This window comes from Mustela putorius, unplaced genomic scaffold, assembly GCF_011764305.1.
Source record: "Mustela putorius furo isolate JIRA1106 unplaced genomic scaffold, ASM1176430v1.1 tig00003858_pilon_pilon_pilon, whole genome shotgun sequence".
NCBI lineage: Eukaryota > Metazoa > Chordata > Mammalia > Carnivora > Mustelidae > Mustela > Mustela putorius.
The window spans coordinates 39444542-39471683 of NW_025422010.1; the positions used below are offsets into that span (position 1 = coordinate 39444542).

The window sequence follows — 27142 nt, forward strand, 5'->3', positions numbered from 1 at the left end:
ATCACAGCATAAAGCCATATACATGAAGTAAATAAATAGGCATGGTTGTGTTCCAATAAAACTTTATTTATAAATTGAGGTGGCAGGCCAGATTTGGTCCAACAGCCACTGTTTGCTGATCCCTGTACTAATTTAATTAGTGGGTGCCTGGGGGTATGGTAGTGGGTAGGATTACTATCAATAATAACAAAACAGAATTTTAAATAATAATGCCTTCAAAACTTACGTAATCAAGTTTTCTGCATGGACTGCAGCTTCCACAACGTGAAGTGACGGTGGTTTAGCAGCTTCGGCTTGCAACTGCTTCACTTCTTTTCGCAAAACATGAAGATGCTGGCTTATTGCTTCATTCTTATGCATACCTTCAAACTAAGAAAAATTTAAATGGTCAACAGACTTTTTGGTTCCTATTATGTTTCTAGAACAAATACTACAAATATACTGAGTATTTGATGAAGAATTTACAACTAATATAACTCAAAATTCTCAGATGAATGAAACATGGGTCAGGGGAAAAAACCAAAAATGTCAAAAAACTATTTAAGGGGTGCCTGGGTGGGCTCAGTGGGTTAAAGCCTCTGCCTTCGGTTCGGGTCATGATGGCAGTGTCCTGGGATTGAGCCCCACATCAGGCTCTCTGCTTGGCAGGGAGCCGGCTTCCCCCTCTCTCTCTCTGCCTGCCTCTCTGCCTACTTGTGATCTCTGTCTGTCAAATAAATAAATAAAATCTTTAAAAAAAAAAAAAAGAAAAACTATTTAAGAACCTCAGTTTTTCATGAAGAATCAAACCTGACTCAGTTTATCACTGATTCAGTCTTTTGTAGGATATGTTCTCTGTCACTTATGTTTGGACTCCCCAGCTCTCAACAAAAACAGACTTATGTCTTCAACCGCTGAGGTTTCCCTTGAAGCACAAGACACCCCTCCTCTGTCAAGCACCTTCCCCAGAGCCTTGACTCCTCTCCGTTCTCCCCACCCAACATCACACACAGTTCAACTCAAAACACTAAAGCTGCACATCTCATGTGCAGACCATAACACAGATGCTGTTGATAAAAACACTTGCCATTCTGAAAGAAAAAAAGCACATACAATTGTATTTATTTATTTTTTAAAATTTTATGCATTTGACAGAGAGAGAGAGAGAAAGCAAAAGCAGGCAGAGCGAGAGGGAGAAGTAGGCTCTCCGCTGAGCAGAGAGCCGGACCTAGGGCTTGATCCCAGAGTCCAGGGATCATGACCTGAGCCGAAGGCAGCTGCTTAAATGACTGAGCCACCCAGGCATCGCAAGATATACAATTATAAAACAAACAACAAAATAAGATAAAATACAGGAAGTGCACACATCAGCTGGATGCCTACAAAAGAGTAGTTGACTGATTCAGTGATCCCTGAAAGCTCATCTCTAATAAAATTTTTACTCGTTCTCAGTAAAGATGTGACAAAGGAGAATTTACTGAGCTTAAAACAAAAAACAAAAAACCCCTACCCAAATCTATTTCAATTTAAAACATTAGTCTTTATTTAAGATTACATCTTTCCTATTTGAGGGGATTGCTAATATCCCTTTACTCTAATTAACTGATGGTGACCTATGTGATAACTGCTTTGTTCATACATTCTAATGTCCTTTACTGGATATGAATAGATGCACACAAAGATAGAACTAAGGTGGCAACTGTGGAGGACTGGAGGACAAAGAGACAGCAAAGAGAAGCCCAGCCTGGGAGGGGGGTCAGAGATGGACAGCACACAGCAGTCTGTCCAGGGAACAGGGGGGCCCATCCTGGGGGAGTCCTTTGAAGCAGGCTAGGGAATCTGGACTTATCCTGCAGGCACAGCAGAGAATGCTGAAGAGATGAGAACATTCAGAAGGCAGGAATGTTACACCCTGCATTCTCCTCACATGGGCTTCCCCAGTAGTGAGCAACACGGCTGGCTGGCCCAGAGAGAAGGCAGCCAAACAGGGTGGAAAGGAAAAGAATCTAAGGGGAGGAAGGAAGACAGTGAGGATGAAGGAAGTGGAAAGACAATGGATAAGAGAGAAGAACAGAGGTTCCCAGAATGGGAAATACAGACACGAGACCAAGTAACAAGAGCTTCAGAACTGCTACCCCAAGCTGTGGAAACTACCAGTGCCCAAGAGAAAGGAAAAGCAACATTCTCACCAAAAACACCTCAAAATGATCATTATTTCCCAGTCTACTTGTTTTTGTTCATTGTTCCCAACTCTATGGAGAGTTTTCTTTGCTCACTATGATGGAAGAGGGGCTGAGGGCCTGGCAGCTCACAATCACCAGAAGTTGCGGACAACACAACAAAGCCGCGTGCTGGGAGTCCCTCCGCCTGAGTCACTGTGAGGAGACAAAGCGATGTAAAAGCTGGACAAAGCAAGCAAGTTGGTACAATACTGTGAAGCCTTCAGTGGGTCTTTTCCATCTTTCATTTCTAGAACTGACCAAATTTTTCACATGATAATAAATCAATCCTGGGTCCAGCAAACATGCCCCACAATGCCACAGTACAACAAAAGGAACCCTATTAGAATATCATAAATCACCCCATTTCCTTAGGGAATACCAGGCTACTATTGGGTGAGACAACTGCAAAAGCAGCACGTCTCACTTCCCATAAAATATATTTGGCTTTTGTATATCCCAAACAAGCTATACATAGTTCAAACATTTGCAGATGGCTGGAAATTTCCAGGGCTTTCCTCTCACAGAAAAATTCTATGAAGCAATAAAATATTTTTATGATATAATTTGAAACCTTTATAAATGAGCCATTTAAAATATACTTATGCATTTTAATCTAAAATTTATATTTAAAATAAAAAGTCATTCCCCTGAAGTTGATTTTTTAAAATGGATCCAATCCATGAATTCTTTAATCACTGAAAGAGAAGGTGATCCTATCATACCAACTCAGAGAGAGAAAATGGTACACCTGTTAATTTAAATGAGACTTGATGATGATCAGCTTACTGAAAATGATACAGCTAGTCCTAAAATTGGAGCAGAAAAAGCTAAAAGCAAATGGCTTCATCTTCCAATACTGAGTGGGAGAAAGCATGGGTCTTGAATTTAAATAGATGTGGGCTTAAATTTCAATTAAGCCACTTACTAGCTGTGTGACTTCAACAAGTCTTTGAGACTCTCTGAACCTGTTTCCTCACCCCCATTTTGTGAAGATTAAGTGAGGTAATGTAAGCAGTCATCAGCATGTTACCTGGAACATGAGAAGGCCCAAGCAAGTGGTATGAGAGGATCTCGGCAAATGGTAAGAAGTACTCTGAACAAAGCCAGGAGATAATGTAGTGTACTGAAGTATGACCATCCTTACCACTTCCCAAGAATGAACGGCCAGGAGAATTTGTATTAGAATAAAAAGTGAAACAATGTGGTGGTAAAGTTGAGATTTTTTTATGGAAAGCATTAAGTTGGCCAACTGAGCCATAAATTGGCCTAAGGTAAACACAATCAAAGAGTGACTGCTAGGGGCGCCTGGGTGGCTCAGTGGGTTGGGCCGCTGCCTTCGGCTCAGGTCATGATCTCAGGGTCCTGGGATCGAGTCCCGCATCGGGCTCTCTGCTCAGCAGGGAGCCTGCTTCCCTCTCTCTCTCTCTCTCTCTGCCTGCCTCTCCATCTACTTGTGATTTCTCTCTGTCAAATAAATAAATAAAATCTTTAAAAAAAAAAAAAAAAAGAGTGACTGCTAATTTCTAGTACGAACAAGTTCCAACTACCAGCCAAATAAGATCTACAAAATTCTCGAGGGTAGTTAAAATCAGGGAGCTCACTTGTGAAGTGTATAAATCTGTAGCTGTTTGTTCCTTCAAACACCACAGTTCCACGGCATGTCTGTGTGAGCCGCTGACAACAGAAACACAAGTAAGACAAGGTCCTGGCCCTCAAAGAACTCAGAATCTAGTCACAGTGACAGAGGTAATCATAATGCAAACAACTTGTAACTCAACCTAATGAAAGATCTGCTGCGAGTTTTCAACAAATACAGGGCCACGAAAGGGTACCTATTATGTGCCAGGACCCATGCTAGATGGTACAGGAACACAGATGACTAAGGACAGGAACTCTACTCCTGAGGAGTTCACAGACTGGGAGGAAAGACAACAGGTGACAACAGCATTTATGCAGGAGCTGCTATGAGAGGACAGAATTCCTCAATCTGACTAGAGGGCCTAGGCCTCAAGGAGGGGCTAGGCCTCAAGGAGGGGCTAGGCCTCAAGAGGTACCGACTGATCCAAGAATGGAAGGATGAAGGGAAGGAGCTCACAAATGGGTGTGGGACAACAAGTAACAGCACATGCCTAAGAGAGAAGGTAGGAACATGCATGTCATGTTTAGAGAATGGAAAAAGCCTGAGTGGCTAGAAAATGTTTAGGGATCAGGAAAGGGTAAATGATGCCACTAGAAACTGATCAAGAACAGATTATGGGCAGGGGGAGGGGTGTCCTAAGAGTCCTATTCCTCTTAGATACTGGAGAGCCAATGCTGGATGGTAGCCTGCAAATGTGATAAGATTGTGTTTAAAAGGATGAACAGTGGCAGAATGGAAAACAGACTGGACAGGGTGAGAGTCTATAGACAGGAAGCCTTATGTAATGATTCAGGGGAGAAGCTATGTGGGGTTACCTGGGGACAACAGGAACAAAGAGAAAGAAACAAATGTAAAATCATTTCAGAAGCAGAACCAGTAGGACTTGGAAAGTAGCTAGATGGGAAGTATGAGGGTGGGGCGATGATACTGAAGCCTAGGTCCCCATTTCCTGTTACAGGAAAAACAGGGTTTGAAGGGTAAAAGTGGGATTAGTTTGGGACCTGTTGAGTTGAAGGTATCCATGGACATTCACAGAATGTTATATAGGCAAGTGGAAATCTATGTCTGGAACTCAGAGAATTCTGACTAGAAAAGCAGAATGGGAGTCATCAATATTTGGCTTAACCCTTTGGTGGTCATGGATTACTGGGGATCTACTGAAGTTATGAACTCTCCAGAAAAAAAATTTCCATATACTTTCAGGGGCTTCACTGGCCCACTAGAGACCATTCACACACCCATCCTAGATTAGGAACTCCCAGTACAAACAGGAGGCAAAAGCAGCTAATGTCACAATGACAAAGAGGATCAGGGGAAGCGTCACGTGCAACCGGCAAACTAAGGGTTAAGCTGATAAAGAGGAAATGCCGGAGAGAAACTGCAAAGTGGCTAGTGATCTGGAGTGACCAGAAGACATTTCCTGACGTTCAGCATCGCCAGATCCCAGAATAATGTTCAACAGGATCAAAACTACTGGATATAGCCATGAATACAGAGGAGGTACAGATACAGAGGAGCTATAATTCTACGTATAACAATAACAACCTACCTTCTGTACAGCAAGTGCTCTCCCACGGGCAGTTCTGTGATGAGTCTGAAGCAGTCAGAACTCACCTTCCCTACCCCAACATCCATAACCAAAATCATGCATTTGTGCAAGAGACAGCTTTAGACACAATCTCTGACCAAAACTCAGAGCAAATCTGACTGACTTGCAGTGATTCAGTAATGCCCTAACTTCATGACAGCTAGAGTTGCAACTTTCTTCTACCTAGCTCATAGCTATCAATGAGTAGCCAAACAAATTTATTATCTTCAATTCCAGGAAGTATCAACCAACCTAGGCTATCCTAGAAATATAGAAACTGCCATATAATTTTCTAAAGAAATCTTACTTAAATAAGACTACAAAAGCTGCTCACTATCCTCACATTTTTTTTTAAGATTTTAAAGTTTATTCATTTTTTTTTAAAAAAGATTTTATTTATTTATTTGAGGGAGAATGAGTGAGAGAGAGCATGAGAGAGGAGAAGGTCAGAGGGAGAAGCAGATTCTCCAAGGAGCTGGGAGCCGGATGTGGGACTCAATCCTGGAAGTCCGGGATCATGACCTGAGCCGAAGGCAGTTGCTCAACCAACCAGCCACCCAGGCACCCTTAAGTTTATTTTTTTAATTTTTTAAGATTTTTTAAGATTATTTATTTGACAGAAAGGGACACAGCAAGACAGGAAACACAAGCAGGGGGAGTTAGAGAGGGAGAGGCTTTCCACAGATCAGGGAGCTGGGTGTGGGGCTCAATCCCAGGACTCTGGGATCATGACCTCAGTGAAGGCAGACACTTAACGACTGAGCCACCCAAGCAGATCCGCATTACCAGCAAAATAATGGCTGAAGCAGTTACTGTACTGTGTCAATACTGATACTTCTAGGAGCCATCCATGGGGATTCCCAAGTTTCTAGGTCTTCCCAAATGGAACCGAAAGGCATTGCACTGGGCAAACTAGTAAGGCCAGCAGAAAATCAGGCATGCTTTAAGAAAACTTGGGTATTTCTAATGAGATTATGACCACAAAACACATCTATTTTTTCAAATTCTTTAGACTTCTATAAAATTTCCTTTTCTCCCCTCCCTGTCCCTTTTTTTCCCCTTCCTTTCTTCACACAATATTAGCATCTACAAATTTTTCTTTTGAAAAAAAGCAGAAGTATTTTTAGTTGTCTATAAAATAAAATCTAAGCCACATTCATTTAATTCTTCTTCTCATAAAGCATCTACTTCCCAATTTCCCTCTAATCAAAATCACTCTGAAGGAATTTTAGCAAAGGTACACCTTTCTATTTCGGAATCAACAAAGCAAAGCAAAAATTTGTAAAGAAATTTCAATTCAAGGACTCAGATAAATCACGACTATTTCTGAAAAGGAAAAGCGCCAAGTCACTGGCAGGCTGGGAGTTAGAGCTCCCCAGCTGGCCTGGTGGTATTTTCCACCGCAAGACCCTAAGAGTTAACAGGTCAGGCAAAGGGATCTGTTCTTTGGCCGGAGCAACAAATATTCACAACTCTTCACAGAGCTGGGGAAACATTTTTGTACTCACTTCACCCAGTCACTTACAAAAATGCATCCTAGGAGATTTCCCCTCTCTGCATAGAATTAACTGCCTGGCCAAGAGATATAATTCCAAAATATGGAGAAATACCATATTTGTGAAGGCACAGATTGGAAGACACCCTTTTTAATTAGAACTGTATACATTTCAGCTTTTCTCACACCAACTCAAACTCCATCCAAAATTGACAGACTTGTCTTCCAGCTCTATCACTTCGGCAAATGATCTTCTTAAATGCTCCTACCTAGTCTTACTAAAGTATTAGTAACTGGGAAAAATTACACTGAAAAAAAAATTAACTTTATAAACCAGCTGGCCAAAGACATTACTCAGTGTTTAGAAGTCTCTCATCTCAGATCAGATCTCTGAACTTTAGATGCTACGAAGCTGTTATTTTATCAGAAACAAATTTTGAAGGTAATGAAAAATACAAGTATAAAAGTGACTTCAGAAAAGACATTTTAGAGAAAACAGGCTCCCAAGGACACTGATGAGGAATACATTAGAACTGCTCAAATGTGGATTAGCACAAAAAGAAATTCTGAAAGATAATCAAGAGATAGTAAAATAAATTGTCCCTAATTTCTAAAAGTTAACAAAAGAAGAGCTACATTTGTGCAAATGTAGTCAGGCAATAGGCAGCCTATCTCCAAGCATTCCTTTCCTGGCTCTGGCGACCCTGAAGTCCCTTGGAGAAGGACCCGGGTGCAGTGGGTCAGGAGCTCACGCTCTACAACCACACTGCCCCAGCCTTCCTGCTTCTGCCACTCGGCGGCTGTTGTCATTTCGGGTGTGTGACTTAACTACTCTGTGCCTTTATTTCCTGAAGATAACAGTAATACCCAAAGACCAAACTTGAGTTGGTTTTTCCAACTCAAGAAGCTGACTCTAAGAGGTGGTCGAACCCTCATCTTAAAGCTGCGCATATTCCTCTGCCTGCTGGCAAGCTCCACCCCTGACCTGCTTTCCACAAGGCCCTCTTCATTGGTCTTCAGCGGCTCCCCACTGGCCAGAGCACATAGCAGGAGCCCCCAAGTGATCCTCTTTTTCGATGCAAATCTCAGCCTTTCCAATGTGAATTCCCACCACCGCAGGCAGAAACCACTTAAAGTAGACTGACCTAGCCAGCTCCCCCTAAAGGAGTCCAGAGGACTCCGTTCCCACATTCCTTCCCAGTGACCCCAAATCGTCAGCATCGCATCGCAGTCTTCTAGGGGTCAGCGTGAGCCCCTCTCTCACAAAGATCTTCTCAGTAGTTCTGCTTTTCTATGAATTTCTGCCTTGCAGGACACATCAGCACTTACAGACATACACGGTTAGCTCCTTGTGGGAGCTAATCACTCCCTCCAAAACTATTAAATGTTTTGGGACATGAATCATGTGCTGTGAACTTCCTGCTGTCTCTCTCAACAACATACTATATTAGGGACTCAAATGAAAACTTCTGTGAATCATGAAGAAGCTTCAGCAATCTCACCTGGACTGTGACAACGGCTGCTCCTTGGCACTTCTTACCACCACTGCCTCTACACTCCAAATGCAGGGTAGTCTGTTCTTCTCTATTAATGTACTGTTTCGGCATTGTGTCCAACAGCTCACTATCCAGGGCAACCTGCTGAGATTCTCGAAGAGCTGCAGTTCTGGAAAACATCATCAGGAGGTAGACGAAAGGCTTAGGAAAGGCTTCGTGGTAAGTGATAAAGGCTTCTGGTTACCCCCGGCCTACACTAGAAAGCAAGACCTAGCATTCTACAGGAAAAAAAGACCAAAGGTGTGTGTAAACCCTCTCTTTTCCTTAATAAGAAAGTTAAGAGATGAAGGGCAAGTGGGACGACTTTTTAGCCAGGAACAAACCTTCAATTAGAATCTGTATTACATTAACGACGTTTTTTACACAGACCCTTAAAGACACAAGAGCAAATGAGACTCTCATCCTGATTAAAGCAGTCCTAAAAAAAAAAAAAAAAAAAAAAAAAAAGCCTTTATTTATTCATTTGACAGACAGAGACACAGTGAGAGAGAGAACACAAGCAGGGGCAGTGGAAAAGGGAGAAGCAGGCTTCCTGCCAAGCAGGGAACCCGATGCGGGGCTCGAGCCCAGGACCCTGGATCATGACCTGAGCTGAAAGCAGATGCTTAATGACTGAGCCACCCAGGCGCCCCCACTTAAAACATTTTTATAGGGGAACCTTACTTGTAAGCACCAGTGATTTCTTGGGTATTAGCAACTCAAACTGAACAGTCAGATGGAGGAAGCTAACTTTTTACATGGGTGTACATGGGTGTCCATACTGTTCCATTACTGTGCAGGCACGTGTGTGTGTGTTTATGTGTGTGGTGTGTGTGTGCACAACATGCACTGGTGGGGCCAGGGATGCACACACAGACACAATAAATGCCAGAACCAAAAACAGCCAAGGAAACAAAGCCAATAAGAGACAGATTCCCGTGGTGTTTACAAAGATAAGGCTCCCTCACTCTATAAAACAGACTCACTCCTCACACTCCTCTCAAGACAGCAAGCTAGAATCAAAACCTTCAAGAATTGGTCGTTCTGTATCTACTTTAACTCAGAGCACTAAATGACTTGCCCACACTCTGATCAAATGCCTGTGGCAATTTGCTAAAGAACATGAAGACTTAGGGAGCACAGCAGTGACAACAGAAAGCCAGTGTCACTGGATACCCTTTCAACACCATCTTCCCAGTATCAGAAAGTCTCCTCAGAAGAAGCTTAAGAAACACTTGGCTGGCACTCCTGACACTCAGAAATGCCACCACAGGAAATGTAAAATTTACCACCCATGTAAGCACCACAACATTTCAATGTCAAATTAAGAAGACTTGTCACGGGGCGCCTGGGTGGCTCAGTGGGTTAAGCCGCTGCCTTCGGCTCAGGTCATGATCTCAGCAGGGAGCCTGCTTCCCTCTCTCTCTCTGCCTGCCTCTCTGTCTACTTGTGATTTCTGTCAAATAAATAAAATCTTATTTAAAAAAAAAAAAAAAAAAACCCTTCGTGTGCTTTGGGAAAAAAAAAAAAAAAAAAAAAGACTTGTCACACCTTGGCTACTGAGGTAACTGATGGGGCCAGTCTGGTCAAATTATCCTCACAGAGAGGCGGCTGATGAGGAAGTTATTCTAGGCACTCCGTCATCCAAGCTGTCACAGCAGTAAGCACAGAGGCACAGCCCTGGGGGTCTCACAGTCTTACCTGGCCTGCTGCTGCAACAGATTCAGGTCCGTGCGCACCAGCTGGGTGGCATCCTTCTGACTCAGGAGTGCGGCTGAGGAAATGACTGGCACAGGAGGCCTCATTGGGTGCAGATCAAGGGGAGGCTGGGGAGCCTCATGCTTCCGCAAGTTACTTAGAACCCTTTCTTTAGCTGAAAGAAAAGTAAGTCCTACTTACTGAGTAATGGCTACTACGAGGTAGTAACATAATAAGTGGGTGCAAAGCCTTGGCCTATTCGAGAAGAATGCTAAAGATCTACAGAATAGTTATATAAACCATCAGAGGCCTGAATAAAATCATTATCTTCCATTACAAATTTTGAGGGAGCCCCCACACAGCTATTACTATTCTACCAGGAGCTAGGACCTCACAAGCACGTGATATGATTAAACAGAATTCTACCGGAAAAGCCTTAATGAGAGTTAAAGAGCTAAAGCTCATGATCTTAAATTATTATCCTAGACAGCCTTGTGTGACATGCGAAAGTGCCTAGACTCGATACTCATACAAAGGAGATTTAGTGAACAGCTCTCAGCAAGCCGGAGAAAGATGGTAGCTATCACCAGACAATGGACTGGGGAAAGGGCAGGTAGTCCCATTAAGAGTTTAATGTAATCACCCAGATAGGTCTCATGGGAAGAGAAGGAAAAAAAAATGGATGTTAAGGAATATAGCAGAGTGAAAAAATCTTAAACTGGGCCGAAGTTTGAATGGGAGGGGTAAGACTAGCAGAGTTAAAATGAACAAAGTCATGGGCATAAACTCCCACAGAACTTCTTTTACATGGGTATACTGTCATGCATTCATTCGTCCACTTACTCATTCACTCAATAAATAGAGTACAAATAAGAAATCAGGTGCTGTGTAAGAAAGGCAAATCTGTCCATCCAACTTTGTACTCGACTGCATGTGGTCCCATGCTGATGAATCCAATTTCAATGTTTCTATTTCTATCCCTAATAAAGAGCTGACCACACACAGGTATCCAATAAATTCCTACCTTCCCACCCTCTGTCTGAACTGCACTGAACACATACCATACAACAGGTGGGGACTGAGAAACACGAAGAAAAATGCTGCCACAGATCTGACTCTTTTCAAAAGTAAGATAACAGGGGATACAAGAGGTCAAGGAAATCTCAAGTCAGTAAGTCAGGTCAACAAATACTTAAGGGATTACTATGAATTTCCAACTTCATTCCAGATGTAGCATTCCATTTTCTATTCTTAAGAAAACTGAAGACAATTTAATAGCCAGGATTTTACTTGGCACAAAAAGATCTGTATTGTTTGCACCCCAAACAGATGGAATTTAACATTCCAAACAGGTCAAGTGAGGGATCGTCCTGTAGAGCCAGGGTTTTTCCACTAGAACAACTTCTCTTTGCACAGAACGTAACAAAGTTGGATATTCATCACTGCTAAAGACCCCTAGCTTCTTCAGGTTTCTCTCAAGCAACATTTTAGGCCAGGACTAGAGCTATTGCCCGAACTCCCTATCTCTAACTTCTTTTACAGAAAAATTAAGTATCCTATTTGAGCCATTACTGTTCTGGAGTTTCTTTCACTCATAGCTGAACCTAACCCTAAGTTGTAGACAAGTTAACAATGAACTCCTAAAAAGAATTCTCACTGGAGGGATACACTGTGTAAACCTTAACCCACAATGCTCAGATTCAATCATTCATTCCCTCATTCATTCATTCATTCATTCATTCACTCGAGGGGGCTGATGCTCATTCAGCTCACCCAACAAAGGATCAGTGACGTCCAGCTGCACTGACAAGCTGCAGGGCGGAGAATGGGACTCCAGTGTGGCCTGCATCCACAGACCAACGGTTTCCTGGAACTCATAATGTATGCGCTCCATGTTCAAATATTCCATCCACAGATCCTAGAATTGAACCACAGGACATTAACTTCCACAGATGAATCACATATTGACATATAAAACGACATATTTAACTAAAAAGTAGACCAGTAAGGTTTAGCACAGGGCAGTCCTTACCAAGTTCTCCAGTATTAGCATGAATCACATTTAAAATGGACACTAACAGGGGCGACTGGGTGGCTCATTCAGTTAAGCGCCCAACTCTTGGTTTCAGCTCTGGTGATGATCTCATGGGTCATGAGATCTCACCTCCCATCAGGGTCCATGCTCAGCAGGGAGTCTGCTTGAGGATTCTCTCCCTCTGACCCTCCCTCCACTCCCATGCATCCATGTTCCCTCTCTCAAATATATAAATCTTTAAGAACTATATGTGTGTGTGTGTGTCTATATATATATATATATAATATATACATAGAGAGAGAGAGAGTAGGTGTTTGATTATACACCAAGATCAGAAAAAATAATTTTAATAGCCCTACCAACTGTACATTTATAAATTACATACACATAGAACTGAGTTAGTAAATTATAAAACACTGGTAAAAACCAGAAATTTTAAAGAGATAAATAACAAATATATTGAAAATAGTTGAATCTGGATTAGATCAAGACCTTGGTCCCAATACCACTTTACAGGATAGACAGAGGACAGAGAAACATATTAAACCACACTAGCAAAGATAAAATCTGTGAAGTCCAGACTGTGGAGAAACTCTATGAACAAACTATCCAGTTTCTTCCACAAACAAACTGGGGGGAGGGGGGGTGTTGGAGGAATAAGGGGAGGATGAGTAGATTAAACAAATCTTTAAGAGCTATCAACCAACCACAAAATGAGGATCCTGACTCAAACTGTAAAAATGAAAATAAAACTTTTATAACCTATATGAGGCAACCGGAAACTGGAACACTACTTAGGTATATGTTATTAAGAAACTGCTGTTACTATTTTCCAGACATAAATGTTATTTGTTTATAATACCTTTTAAGCCCTCCTCTTTGAAATTTTTATGTGTCAAATGCTTTCTAGGATTAGTTCCGAGATAACATGGGTAAAGGGGGTGGACAGGCTATAGATAAAATCTGACACCTGGTCCACAGCAGGCAGAGAGAGGACAAGGGTATGTGTGCTGCACTGTTCCATTTTTCTGTATGGTCAAGTTTTTCTTATGATAAAAAGTAAAATAAGTAACAGGTAAAATGAGAGAAAATGGAAGTTTCAGTATTCTTTTCCCACACTCCAATGAACTGTCTTGTGTATCTCGCACTATGTCCATTTCACTCTAGTGATCAGTACGTATCAGAAAGGGAGACAGTCTCTAATTAGAAGAAATGCCAGCTCTCCGTGATCATCAAAAACTATAGCAAATAGTAGTAACGGGTGATCAGACACGGACTATCATTTTGTAAACAATTTTTTTTTCTGATTTTAACTGTTTAGATGATTCCTCTAACCCTACAAATGTCTCTGGTTTCTCAATGAGCACACTGCCATGAAGTCCTAAACCATGTCCACACCATGACACAAGGCATTCCAGACTCCAAGGAGAAACTCCCAAGTCATACTGATCACAAGCCTGAATCCTAGAAGCCCCAAACAACCGTTGGGGGGTACTGTAGTACTGTACCATTCCCCCTACTGTGTATACACACCTTTTTCAAGTGGGGTCACTAATGTCACCTTGTCTGCCTCTATGCTAAATAACTGCCGACAGGGTATAATAACTAAGAATACTAAGAATTAGCAGCGGGCAAGCAGAGATGTCTCAGAAACCACAATAACACAGAACAACTCTACCTGTGAACTACAGATCAAAAAGTGGAGCTAAAAAATCAAATAGCAAAGACTTACAAAAAAAAAAGAAAGAAAGAAAGAAAGAAAACTATAAATTCTCTCGATAAAGGGGAACCAAGATAAATTCCAGAGAGCCAAGGAGCTATGATTAACTTTTAAAACCACTGACCAGAACTACACACTAATTCTTAGGTTAAGGCTTTGGCATGTGAAGGATAAAGAAGAGATAAAGACGGAATTGACTCAAAGAATTTCAGGGCACCATGACTGCCCATTTATTTTTCCTGTTTCTCCGGTCCTGTATTCTCAGCCTTATTTCTCTATGCCCTAAATGTCGTTACTTCTCAGGGTTCTCTGGCTTCGTTCAGTCCTCTTCTCAGTCTAAATGCTCTACTACCATCACAGCCACATTCCCTACACTGCCCCATTTCTGAATTCTAGATCTACATAACCCCTCCCTACCAAATCCTGGACAGAGCATTCTCCTTGAACGACCTCTAGCACCTCCTCTTCCAGTATTCTGGATCTCTGTTAACAGCATCTCTAGCTGCCCAAGCTAGAAATCTGGGTGTCCTCATGTATCGATCAATCCCACCTGTGTATTTTATCTGAAAATCCTCTTGATCTTACTGATTCTTCTTCAACGTACTTTATTTTTTTTTTAATATTTTATTTATTTATTTGACAGACAGAGATCACAAGTAGGCAGAGAGGCAAGCAGAGAGAGAGGAGGAAGCAGGCTCCCTGCTGAGCAGAGAGCCCGATGCGGGGCTCGATCCCAGGACCCTGGGATCATGACCTGAGCCAAAGGCAGAGGCTTTAACCCACTGAGCCACCCAGGCGCCCTTCAACGTACTTTAAATTCATCCATTTATCTAATCACTCGTGCCATTTCAGGGCCTCTTCAAACAAACACTTCAGAACTATATCCAAATTCTTTAAAAAGGCAGATATATGGCCTTTGGAAATCTGACCACCGTTCACCTGTCTGGTACCCTCTGCCCTCCTCAGGGTTTATACCCCAGCTACACCTTTTGAACATGCCTGTGGCCCCACTTCCATATCAGTAAGTGGTTTTAACGTTAGATTGTGACCTATTCGATCACAGTCAGGTATACTCAAAGAGACACTGCCGTAGTATTACCTGCTGATTCTGCATCACTTTGGCTAGCCTGTGAATATCGTAATGCTTTGGTAGAGAAGGGATATAGGTATCTCCTTTTTGAAAATTCTCATCTTCCAGCCACAAAATATACACATTGAAGAGCCTGAAAGAAAAAGACAGAATTATATAAAATACAAAAAGACATGCAAACAAATGAAGTTTCTTACATCTCTAGGAACACTGTCACTACTACATAAAAGTAACAAGCACGTAATACCAAAAATGTTTCCAACCACCACCGCAAGCATGGGCCAGAAGGGGAGGAAGGTCACAAATCCTTACAATATGATGCAGAAATTGCTACAACAAGGCTGTGAGGAAAGAGCTCTATGAACTCTTTTATTAACGTCTATATAAATATACCATAGAGAAAAAAATAACCAGAGGAGGTATTTTAACACAGATCTAGGATCTGAAATTGGAATTTTTCCATCTTGGCAATCCAGTCACAGTGAGCCTCAGTGGTTGGAAAATTTAAATACCATTCCAAAAAACACGCTGTCTGTCTTTCAGAGAAAACATTAAAAGCCATCTTAAACTTCTGCAATGGAAGAACCTGCCAGCTTTAGGCTCAATGACGCCCTCCTGCTTCAAGAAATCACAAACAGAACTCAAAAACATGTGTACACCTTGTTCCCATTAACAAGGAATAAAACAAAGCCTGGCTAAAAAAAGAGAAAAAAAACCTCCATTTTCCAGGAAAAACTTTTGTAAAAATTTAATGATGTTTCCTTTATTTGCTTTGTTTCTGCAAGGAACACAGTCCATTTAGCTAAGATCACCAGTATTTTAGGCACCCATTTGCAGCAAGGCGAGGCTAGAGGAGTCTGGCACACAAGCTGCAGGGTGGGGTCTGGGAGGTGCATGGCTTGGCTCTGCTCAGTAACATGGAAAACCACCTCCCTTACCTCCAGGGCAGCCCGTGTAGGAAGACGGACAGGACCCTGAGGTTCTCACAAGGAGGAGGCCAGCACAGGGTTCTCTTCCAGCTTCTGGCTCACTTAGATGGCTACTTTACCAATATGTCAAAGGAAGGGGGGTTTACAAGAGGCAGAACCACACATCAAACTTTCTTGGTTGATCTAAATGTTCAAAGATTGAGCCTCCCCACTGCTTAAACCTGGCTAAAAGTAGGTTCTCCTTTAAGCAAGCAAGGTAAGGGGGGAAATCACCCCGGAGGTAGAAAGATAGCCTGAAGGGCTTTCAGGTCAGGAAAGCCTGAAGCCTCAGCACTGGATCAAAACCCCGGTTTCCTCACCAAGACATTTGGCATCCAGGGCTAATGATTAGAAGCCATTTTATTAAGTCTTATTTAGAAGACTAATACCTGGTTTATGGCAAGCATAAATGAAAAGTAAAGGACCTGTGTCAAAGGGACCACACTTACTTCAGAGTTCTTAATCTTTGGGGGCTACCTACATTGTGCCTGATTTTAGAAGCAGTTTTGGGTGATTGCTACCCTACCTCAGGCAGATTCCAAGAGCTATATGAACTTCGCTTAAAGAACCCTGCCTTCCTTATGAATTTCCTTTTGAGAACTGTCCTGGCAGGCTTTACTAAATGTTCACCTCCTGTGACCGACTGCTCTGGTTTCTGTTATTACATAGAGAGAAAGAAGAGGACATCAGCCCTCTGGTTTAAGACCTTCCATTCAGACTCCAGGCACTTGACAGAGCTGTATCCAAAGTGCCGATTCCCTTCTCATGAGGAACACAGAAAAGAAGCATTACCCCATGCAAACCCAGTGCAAACCTCCCTCTTTATAAAATCCAACAGGGTTGAGAGAATGACATCTGGCAGGCTGTCGCACAAACAGCTGCTCCAACAGTGTTCCCGATGCTGCCAGCGACAGCAGAGATGGCTCAATAACCACGGCCCACCTCACAAGCTCCGTGTGCAGCTCCGGCGAAGTCAGGTAACCCGGGGTCCCCGCCTGGCTGGCAGATGGCCCTTCACTGCCCTCTGCTGGGACGCGGAGTGCCTTGCTCGCAGCATGGTGGAAGTCAGCCACCTCCGTCAGGCGCCTCTTCATTTCTTTCAATAAATTGATATGAGCAGGACTTTGAAAAAACCTTCTTCCAATACAACCATCTATAGGTAACCTTAAAAATACAAGCACACATCACAAGATCAACCCAAGATGCTCTTTCCATGTGGCACACAATTGCAATCAATTGACAATTCAGTGGCTAGCAATATACCACATTAAATCAATATCTGTTATTTCTACCTCAGTGGTTCGTATGAGGCTCCCACAAGCATGGTGCATATGAAAGCAGTTTTAAAAAGAATGAAATGCTACCCAAATTTAAGAAACAATCACCACTTAGTGGTAGAGAATAAAGACAGTGTTCTAGAAGAACTTGCAAGCTGGCAGAAAACAGAAGAGCCTAAGAACCAGTATCTGTACATTCTGAAGGACTGAGGTAAGGGACTAAGGGTGAGCTAGGAACTGAGTTGAAGCCAGAGAACACAGTCAGGAACAGTGGACAGGTCCAGCTGGCCAGAGTCTCTTCATACTCAGGGGAAATGTTAGACACCCCCAGGCACAGAACCAAGAGCTGCCGGGCACTGCCCAGCCTTTGTCCACACCTGCTTCTGCCCTTCACAGGTCTGCATGGACGGCCCCCACAACAGTCACACGAGCAGCCTGCTTCGGACAGTTTCACTCCCTTTGAGCTCCGGGAGCTCTCTGCTATACCGTGCCCAGCTCCAGGCGCTGCCTTTACCCGGGGAGCTGCCACAAGATACCCTAAACTCACAAACTGTCTAGTCTCATAAATGTGAACCAGGAAGAGAGGCAGACTCCTAGCCAGAGGTTGGAGGATGGTTCTAACTCACAGGCCACAATGAGCATGAGAGCAGACTACAGAGTCAAGAACAGGTTCACAGACACAACTACACTGGGTACCATACCCATATTGCGGTCCTGGGCGATGAAGATACAGGAGGAAGAACTTCTGCCAAATGAGAGGCAGAAGAGGGTGATCAGAAGGCGTGACAAGGGCCTGGTGGGCCCAACGATAAATCAGCAGCCTCTGGAGGGACGGGACGATGGGAAGCTTCAGCTGGGCCTGGGCCTTCTACAAAAGAAGAGGGGCTTTGAGCACCCATAACATGGTCACAGTTCCAGATAGTCTGCTCTTTCTAAATGATCCAAATAAAACCCTGAACATTTTGTTTTCAATTCAGTGAGGAAAAAAAAGTCCTATTTCCAACTCACTAGCTGATACTTTAACCTCCTTGATAGCAAAATGTGTGGGGCAGTTTTTTTTTGTCAAAACATTTCACAGACCTCCCAGACTGGAATATGTCTTACACATTTTACCTCATTTCCATGCCTTTCCAAGCCTTTGTGCACAAAACACCATAGTGCCAGGAAGCAGAATGACAGGAAAATCAAGTCAATTTTACTGTCAAACATTATCAAATTCTTGAAAACTTAGATTTGAAAAGAACTTTCAAGAATTATAAACTCCATGACAGGATCTGAAACCCAAAAGCCAAGTCTCTATTAGGAGACCCTAACACAGGTCTTTCATTCTAAAGCCTCATCCCAGTCTTTTTCTCCCTTCAGTGAGCTTAAGGATCAGTTAGGGAGTTTTTAAAACAAATTCCTGGTCCCGCTCCAGACTTCAAAACTCAGAATTTCAAAAGCCAGGGTCCAGGAATCTGATTTTTAACAAGCTCTTCAGGGGACTCACATGGGAAACGGTTTTAAAATGAGGGTAAACCCCTGCACTCATGCGTGAACACAGACTTCAATCATTAGGTGGTGACATGTTATGCTAAATAAAGCTTGGAAAGGAAGAATAAGCTTCAATTATACAGTTTTAAGAACTGGTTTGGATGTTGTACTTGCCAAACATTTACAACAAAAGGAAACACCCCAAGTTCAAAAGCTATTAGATGAATCCATCAATAAACCACCTTCTCCCCACTCAAATGCACATCAGCCTTTTGCACCTTCAGAGCTTGGTCAGGGGTAAAAGCAGAGTTTATGACCAATTCCCCTTCGACAACTCTTCGGAGCTGGGAGTCTTCTTCAAAGATGGATTCCACATTCAGCACTGTCCAGGCGAACCAAACCTACAAGGACAGCAGGTAAGGGTGAGCGGAATGAGCAGCTCGCTCAGACCAAATCATCCCGATATTCTACAAATGCACATCTCTTCTACCAGGTATCTCAATCAACAAATATTTATGGTTCCCCAAATTAGTAGAGTTCTTACACCTATCACTGTTCTTGTCGCAGATACAAACTTAGAAAAAACAAATCATTGAAAAATGCTAAATTCCTTCAGAAATGCTCCTTCAGTAAAAGAAGATGTTTGTTCACACAATAATTATTTATTTTATGAGGGACAGGAAAGAGAGACAATCTAAGCTCTGCCCTCCAGAAGTTTTCCACCTCTCTGAGGAGCTGAAACTAATGCGTAAGTAACTATAACGCGAAGTGAGAGGTGGTGAGCACAGAATCAGGAGTCAGTGGCTATGGGAAGCTGGCAGAAGGAGCGCGGATCACAGAGGCGAACACACCAGAGACGGCTCTGCACGGGGAACGGAGGTGAAGGCAGGCCTGGCAAGAAGACCAGGTGAGGCAGAGGCAGAGCAGCGGAAACTAGGGACATGGGTGGGCAACAGCAAGGAGGGTGTTGCAGCTGATCACAAGAGGTACAAGGAGGAGCAGGAGGCCAGACCGACAGGAGGCTGAAGGATGTCACTAGTGGTGGAAGTGATCAATCGGGGACATAATCGGACACACAGAGTCAGACAGGGGTAATAATGAAGAAAAAGCTGCTGCCGCTGCTCACAATGGCAACAGCAGCCAACACCGAGTCCGTGCAGTGGGGCTGGACTAAGCACACGTCTGAGTGCGTTACATGCAGGTGCAGTCATTATTCCCGTTCCCCAGCGGAGGAAACTGAGGACAGAGAGGTATGCAAGCTTCTGAGGCACAGGGCAGACAAAGAGCAGACTGAGCCCCAGGTCATCTGGCTCCAGTGTCCGTTTTGTGTGGGTTTTGTGTTTTTTTTTTAATTCACTGGAGACAGAGAGAGAGACAGCACAGGCAGGGGGAGAGGCAGAAGCAGGCTCCCTGCTGAGCTGGGAGCCCGATGTGGAGCTGGATCCCAGGACCCTGAGATGATGACCTGAGCCGAAGGCAGATGCTTAACCGACTGAGCCACCCAGGCAGCCCCAGTGTCCACTCTTAACCATGCTGCTGGCAGGCTCTGCAGTTGGGCAGACCAGGCCTGACCACGAGCTGTATGATCCTGAGCCAGCCACCTGGCCCCACCAAACCTCGGTTAACTCCTCCATGAAACAGAAGAGCAACCGCACCACCTCAGCAGAGGCCACTGGGAGGGTTCTGCAACACTGTAAGTACTAAAGGAGCGCTACTTTAAGTTAGTAGCACTACATCAACAAAGATGATAACAACATTAAAAGTTTGCAAAGATCACCAAGGGACCACAAGGGCTTTCCTACCTGAGTGGGCGTGGCCAAGCCCTCCACAAAAGAAGGAGTGATGTTGCCAGCTACGATCCAGCTCACCAAAGAAGAGAGCAGACTCCGATCACAGTGGTAACCCAAAGCATTCTACACATGGGACAGGATATGCAGCAAAGAGAAAAGTTTTTTAAAAAACCTTACCGAGAATATCAGCAATTAGCCTCTTACAATGGTAGGTTCTGGTAAGACATGGATTTCACTAATTAGTCCCTCAGCAATGAGAGTCGCAGGAAGCGTGTTACAGCCAAATGCAAGGAGCAAGGCTCCTCCTGGGGGGTCTTTTCCTTTGGCTTCTCTGGAGTCTACATTAGCAGGGACTATGGTTCCCAAGATAAGGCACCATCAAGAACAAGCTTTAAAAAGGCACTGGCCCCAGAGTAGTACTGGGAACGATGCATTTGGGGAATGTTCTGAGAAGGCCATTATCTAGCCAAGGATTGAAAGAAAAATTCTCTAACAGGTTTACCTTATGTTGCTGGTAAAGTAATTTCTGTACACAGTCTTCCTGCATCAGCTCAAAAGCTGTTTTACACAAGTGGTCCATGAGGAAGAGAATGGCTTGCTCTCGGTACCAAAGATGCTGGCTTATTAGAGCCTGGACCCAGAACTCCAACACGGCAACAGGGCCCACTTCATTGGGCTGGGTGCTTACGGATATGTGGGCCTATGGAGAAAGGGCTTAGGTCATGTGGAGGTAAGAGTCAGTCTCCCATTTTTAAGACACCAACAAAATAACTACTTCCACTGCAAAGCCCAAATCTGCTGATGTTCTTGACCAAAAACACTGTGCCAAGTGCTTTGAAATGACCAACACTCAGATGTGCTAACAGCAGGGTGCCTGACGGGGAAGATGGGCCAGCGTAGATGTGGGAGCTTCCTAGGGGCCTGACCTGGATCATGCTGTTGAGAAGCTTCACATTGTCCCCATGGCTGGCTCCCGTCAGGTGCTGTGCCACCTTGTGGGTGACCTGCTGTGTGACACCCTGAGGGACACCACTGTCCAAGTGCAGGAACAGGAGGAGGTGTGACAGGAACCTGCCAGGAATGAAGGACAACACATTTGACCTTCTAATCAGAAGTCAATAAAGTTTCCAGTAGCTAATTACTTATGAGGAAACAGAAAAATATTAAAATATTAAAACTGATCCCAGATCAAAGTTCTACTTAGGGATTTCAATAAATCTTCGAGAATTTCAGAAGAATGAAGTTTTCAAATTTAAGGTGGGTTAAAAGGAATTCTATCTACCTGCAGAAGTACAGTGAACACATAGATCCAAGACATACAAACATGCACAAATTAAAGAGCATCAGAGGAACAACATCCCAAGGGTCCCTTTATCCCCTCCCCACTCTCTACCCTCACAAAAGCTGAGATGTTTAGGAAATCATCACAATCTGGTACTGGGTGTCACCTTCATACAAGGTGGTTGGTATAAGGGCACATGTCGGGGGTGTCCCACCACAATTAGTCAGGAAGTGCCCTCAGTTCCCTGGATGTACCGACTCCCTCCTCTCTCCTCTGTTTTGTCTGGGTTTTCTCCCTGAAACACTCCCCAACACCCAACCTGGCAAACTCCTACTCATTCCCCGCGCATCTCATTTAGGATGTCCTTTTCCCAAAGGACACTTCCTGACCCCTCCCTGCCATCTAAAATATATCTAACCCACTAAGCCTCCATCCCTTCCCCTCAACCATCCCCTTGCTCAACCACCTACTGCCTCCTACTCCACCCCCGACCAGGATGTGACAACCAAAATCATCTCTAGACATTACCAAATGTCCTCTGAAGGTCAAAATCACCCCTGGCTGAGAACTACCACTTTAGAATAAAATCACCTGATATTATCATGAGCTTTTTTCCCAATTACATGAGCCAATATACGCCCTTCTTGGTGAAACCAGTGTGCACTGGATTTTTATCATGTTCAATTAAGAATCTTGATTAATACCCTATCCTTAATTCCCTCCCTCCCCAAACAGCTATTTCTTTTACTATAAATCCCATATACTTTTACCCATATGCAAATGCAACCTATACACACAGCATGGTCTTGCTTCATGACTTTGTAATTACCTCAAAAGTCTTGTTTTCTCCACAAGATTATCAATGCCTCGTGTGATGAGAACCTTCCTATGTATCTCATCTGTCTGTAATACTGCAGACAATGAAAAGCAATGTGTTTCACTACTGTTACAATGGCAAAGCCATTTGCTGCTCAATGTCAGCAGGTTTCATGGAAACAACCGCTTTGTCAAATACTAATAAGCTACAAGCAATCTAAAATTAAGTAAGAAAGGGAAATATCTCTTGAAAATAAACTGGAATCATTACTAAGAGTCACTGTTCATCAACTCAGTCATTATTAAGAGTTACTGTTCATCAACCTGCATTCTAAACTGGGCAGGAAGTTTTCTGCCTCTTAAATAAAAAATACACTACCAAATCACATCATTCCCTACTTTACTTGAAAACACAGTCGTCGGTCCTCCCTCTACTCACTGCTCGTTCTTCAGAAGGTAATACTGGCAAGGGTAGAACAAAGGCAGGATCTTATCCAGGACATGAACCACTGTTCTCAAATGCCTCGAATGGACCAGAATTCCCAACAGTGAGATGCCTTCTGCACAGAACTTCTCGATGCTATGGAAAGAGACAAAGGCAATGAGCAGTCAAGGTTGCCAGTTCAGGAAATGCTTTTCTTCCAATGGACCATCAGCCCACTTGCCACCCAAGATGATCTCAGGTCTCCAACACATGTTGCGCGTAGCCAAACTTCACACAGAAATACCAGCACTGGGACTCGGGAAGTACAAAGGAATTAAACAGTTCATCTGTATTTTTACTTTATAGATGAGAATAGCGAAATGCCCAAATTCACATAATTTCCTAGTGCAAGGCCAAAATGAGAACCCAGGTTTGCAAATTTCCAATCCAGAGCACTGGCCACTACCTAATTTTACTTCCCAAATGGTGTTTCTTCTAAGAGCCATGGGGCTCTCACTGTCTGCATATTTCCACAAGGTATGAGAGCAAAGGGAAGATTTAGAAGTGAGTTCACTCTGTTAGTATAAGCTGGCAAAATTCTTCTGAAACTAATTTGCATAAAAATTTATCTATTCTTTGACTCACTTCAGAAAACCTATCTTTAAGAAATAATCTCAAAGGTGGAGAAAAATATGACAGATGAGTCACGTAAAGATGCACTTTTCAAAATTTAAAAACACAAACTCAAGAGGCAGAAATGATTATGTGAATTTTGGAAAAATCCATTCAATGCAAATATTATTACATCACATAAAAATAATGCATACAAGGGGCACCTGGGTGGCTTAGTTGGTTAAGCATCTGACTCTTGGTTTCAGCTCAGGTCACGATCTCAGAGTGAGATCGAGCCCCAAATGGGATTCCGTGCTCAGCACAATTTAAGATTCTTTCCCCCCGCCTTTGTTCCTCCCCCACACTGGCACTCTCTCCCTCTCTTTCTATCTAAAAAATAAAATAAATAAAATCTTCAAAAAGAATGCATATGATATCCAAGGGTAACATGGAAAAATTCTACTATACTGATGCTTGGGGGCAGGGGGGTGAACAACAACTAATAAAGAATCATATAGAAGGAAAAAAACACAGGGATGGTGTCACGCCAAAATGGTCATTGTGCTGGAGAAGCAGAAGTAAGTGGCTCTTTCTCCCATCTTCCTACTTCTATAGTTTGATTATACTGCCTTAATTCTAAGGTAAAAAGTCCTCTCAAAAAATAAAAGTAACAGCACAAAGATTATGCCACAGGAAAATGTCTGTAATATCAGAATGAGAAACAAAGGATATACAAAATTATGCATACATTATAACTCTAAAAAACATCAAAGGAAGAAATACTGGGTTAAAAACCAACAGAAAAAAAACAATGTTTCGTTAGGGTGAGAAAGATTCTGGGTGATTTCTCTGCCTATTGTTCTCTGTACTACATGATACCATATTCATGCACAACTCACATCCCTGCACACTCCGTCCCCAATCCCAAGCACATTCGTGAGATTGTTTCAAGCTAGTTCTAGTATATATACATCCCTGACTACCATGGCAGCCCAAAGAGAAACACTTTATTCTCATCTTCACTCCCATTAGGGATTCAGTAATCAGCACCAAGCAAATAGACCCACGGTAGCATCAGCGAACAAGGAGATGGCGGTCCCAGAAGGAATACAAGATATGAGAGAAATCATGAAAGATTAAGGTCAGAGCGCTACACTCAGAATCCACATTTATTACCGCTCACTCAAGGCTCATCAAGTCTAGTACTGTCATGACTCCCGTTTTAGAGACAAGGAACCTGAGATACCGGAAACTGGACCTAGCAATTGACACTACAGTTACTGGAAAAATGCAGAGTGCCTTCCAAAGCACCTGTGTAACATCTCTCCTCATCCCAGTGGATCAGTTCTACCCTCTTCCACCGGACTTTCACATCTGTCCATCACAGCTGGGCCATCCTCACCCACCTGGTCACCTCCGCTCCCTAAAGTGAAGCATGGGCTTCAGTCAGGGGGTCACCCCGCACCTCCCTCCTCCTCACTCAGACACCCACTGCTCCCCCCCAAGTTCGTGCAGCCAAGCACCTCCTACTCCAAGCTGCGGAGATCCGCAGATGACAAGACAATGCCCTGCCCTCAAGGAGCATGGAGTGCACGAGGGGAGCGAGAGACACGGCCTCACTGCGGTACAGTAAGGGTGGGGCTCGGAGTGCACAGGTGCTGCGGGGAGTGAGGGGGCGGGGCAAGGCCCGTGGCTGAATCTTCCACATCGGGGGCACTGGTCACCTGGAGTGGGTGAGCGTCACCACTCTGCCCCCAGCCTCGGATGCCTTCTCTACTTAAGACTCCTCTCCAAAGCTTAGCTCCTCCATGTAGGTATCCTGCACTCATGATCTCTCCTTCCTTGAAATTCCTTCCCAATCCAGGCTGGACCTTAGAATAATCTGGCCCCCAGGCCAATGAGATTTTGATTCTCACCCTCTTCCCCATCCAGGTAGCTTTAGAATCACTCCAGACAGCACTGTAAAGAGCAGCTAGGGTGGTGGAGCATCGCTCTACCAACCTCAGCTGGCCCACGGTCACATCCTCAGCGCCAATTGCTTTCTGTCCGCCAGCTCCACTGAACTGCCAGCAGCCTGAAGGCAGCTAACTACCAATTCCAAATCTCTCCCACTTCAGAGCACAAACAACTGATAGGACAGCCGGCAACTCACCAAAAATATATGTAATGTGAAACAAGATGTTGAAATTGGAATGCTAATGAGATATCACAGTGAGCCTAAAATGTGTGAACCAGAAAGTGTGGAGGTGAAAGAGATTTTAGAAAAACAGGTAGGCTAGAAAAAATTAATACACCGTAGGAAAATGATCTTTAAAAAAAATAAATAAAAGGATTTTTAACCAATTAAGAACTCATTCACTTACTCTCTGCACCAGCTACTTACGGCACCAGCTACAGCCATCATCAGTAGTAGGAATGAAATGGTAACACAAGATAAACATGATTCGTGAGGTTAGGACCTCACGGACGATCCCGGGAAGACTGAACAACTACAACACAGTGCCGCAAATGCTCCAGTGGAAGAAACAGAGACAACTCTGGACTCATGCCAGAGAGGCATGAGACGTGATCAGGAAATTTCCTTTCCCTGGGCCGGTTTAGGCTTATAGCAGAGAAGCTGGGCTGCCATCACTTTAAACAAAATGCAGTATGGATAGCCAATTATTTTTATGTGCTCTCTATTCCAAGGAAAACACCTACTGCTGACATGACACCTACTGCTGTCCACTCTTGTGGACAGGCATACCCTCTCCACACTCTATGAGGTGACTCTCTGGTACAATTATGTCTTATATGAATTTGGGCAGCATTTCCCCTGGAGAAGCCATTAATAAGGCTTATAATTTGGTCCTCATCACCCTTGGATAGGTTTGATGGAGGTCTCAGACCTTGGGATGTGCAAAATGAGATCTAGAATCATTGACTAAGGTTCAGCAACCCTAGGGGTTCAGCCCACACTGTACCTGTGGCCCACAGCGGTCATAGCTAAGGCAAGATAACAGCCAATGGGCATGCCCGCCTTAACAGCTTTCAAGAGAGGATGAAACGTGGGTGACTCTGTCATGTCAGGCACAGTGCTGGAGAAGGGAACAGTTGGACAATTCTGCTGTATTCCATAGTCATTTTTGTGCAGTTTTAACCTCAGGATCAAGTTCCAGGCCCACTGGTTAAATGAGGTCTCAGGTGTCTCTCCATATCGAACAATACTGGCCAAATATGAAACCTAAAACAATTATTTATTTTAAACCACATTAGTCACATACAAATTAAATCAGTAAGCTCCCCCACCCATTTCCTTCTGTGATCAACAACGTCCTCAAAAGAGAGGACATACTACTTACCAGTACTCAGTGTTTGCAGCACTCAATTAAAGCAATTTCTCACAACTGACCACTTCCGCTCACTTGCTAGTCACTTTGTGAACCTGATCTGAGTCAGTGCAAGCAAAGGAGTAATAATTCGAAAGTTGGTACACAACAAATGCTGTGATGATAAGTAA

General features: G+C 43.5%; 1 protein-coding gene across 2 annotated transcripts in view; it reads right to left on the reverse strand.

Annotated features, from left to right (window-relative positions):
• Positions 1-27142, reverse strand: part of EPG5 (ectopic P-granules autophagy protein 5 homolog) — a 105765-nt gene that overhangs the window by 36712 nt on the left and 41911 nt on the right. For both annotated transcript variants that reach the window (XM_045065584.1, XM_013055923.2), the window contains exons 16-28: positions 26607-26866; positions 23047-23187; positions 21436-21580; positions 21012-21209; positions 20522-20632; positions 18998-19120; positions 17948-18114; positions 16912-17133; positions 15011-15134; positions 11930-12074; positions 10160-10331; positions 8426-8588; positions 227-369 (exon numbers count right to left, since the gene is read on the reverse strand). In XM_045065584.1, coding sequence (XP_044921519.1) covers positions 227-369; positions 8426-8588; positions 10160-10331; positions 11930-12074; positions 15011-15134; positions 16912-17133; positions 17948-18114; positions 18998-19120; positions 20522-20632; positions 21012-21209; positions 21436-21580; positions 23047-23187; positions 26607-26866 — 2114 coding nt within the window. The remainder of the gene's footprint in view (positions 1-226; positions 370-8425; positions 8589-10159; positions 10332-11929; positions 12075-15010; positions 15135-16911; positions 17134-17947; positions 18115-18997; positions 19121-20521; positions 20633-21011; positions 21210-21435; positions 21581-23046; positions 23188-26606; positions 26867-27142) is intronic.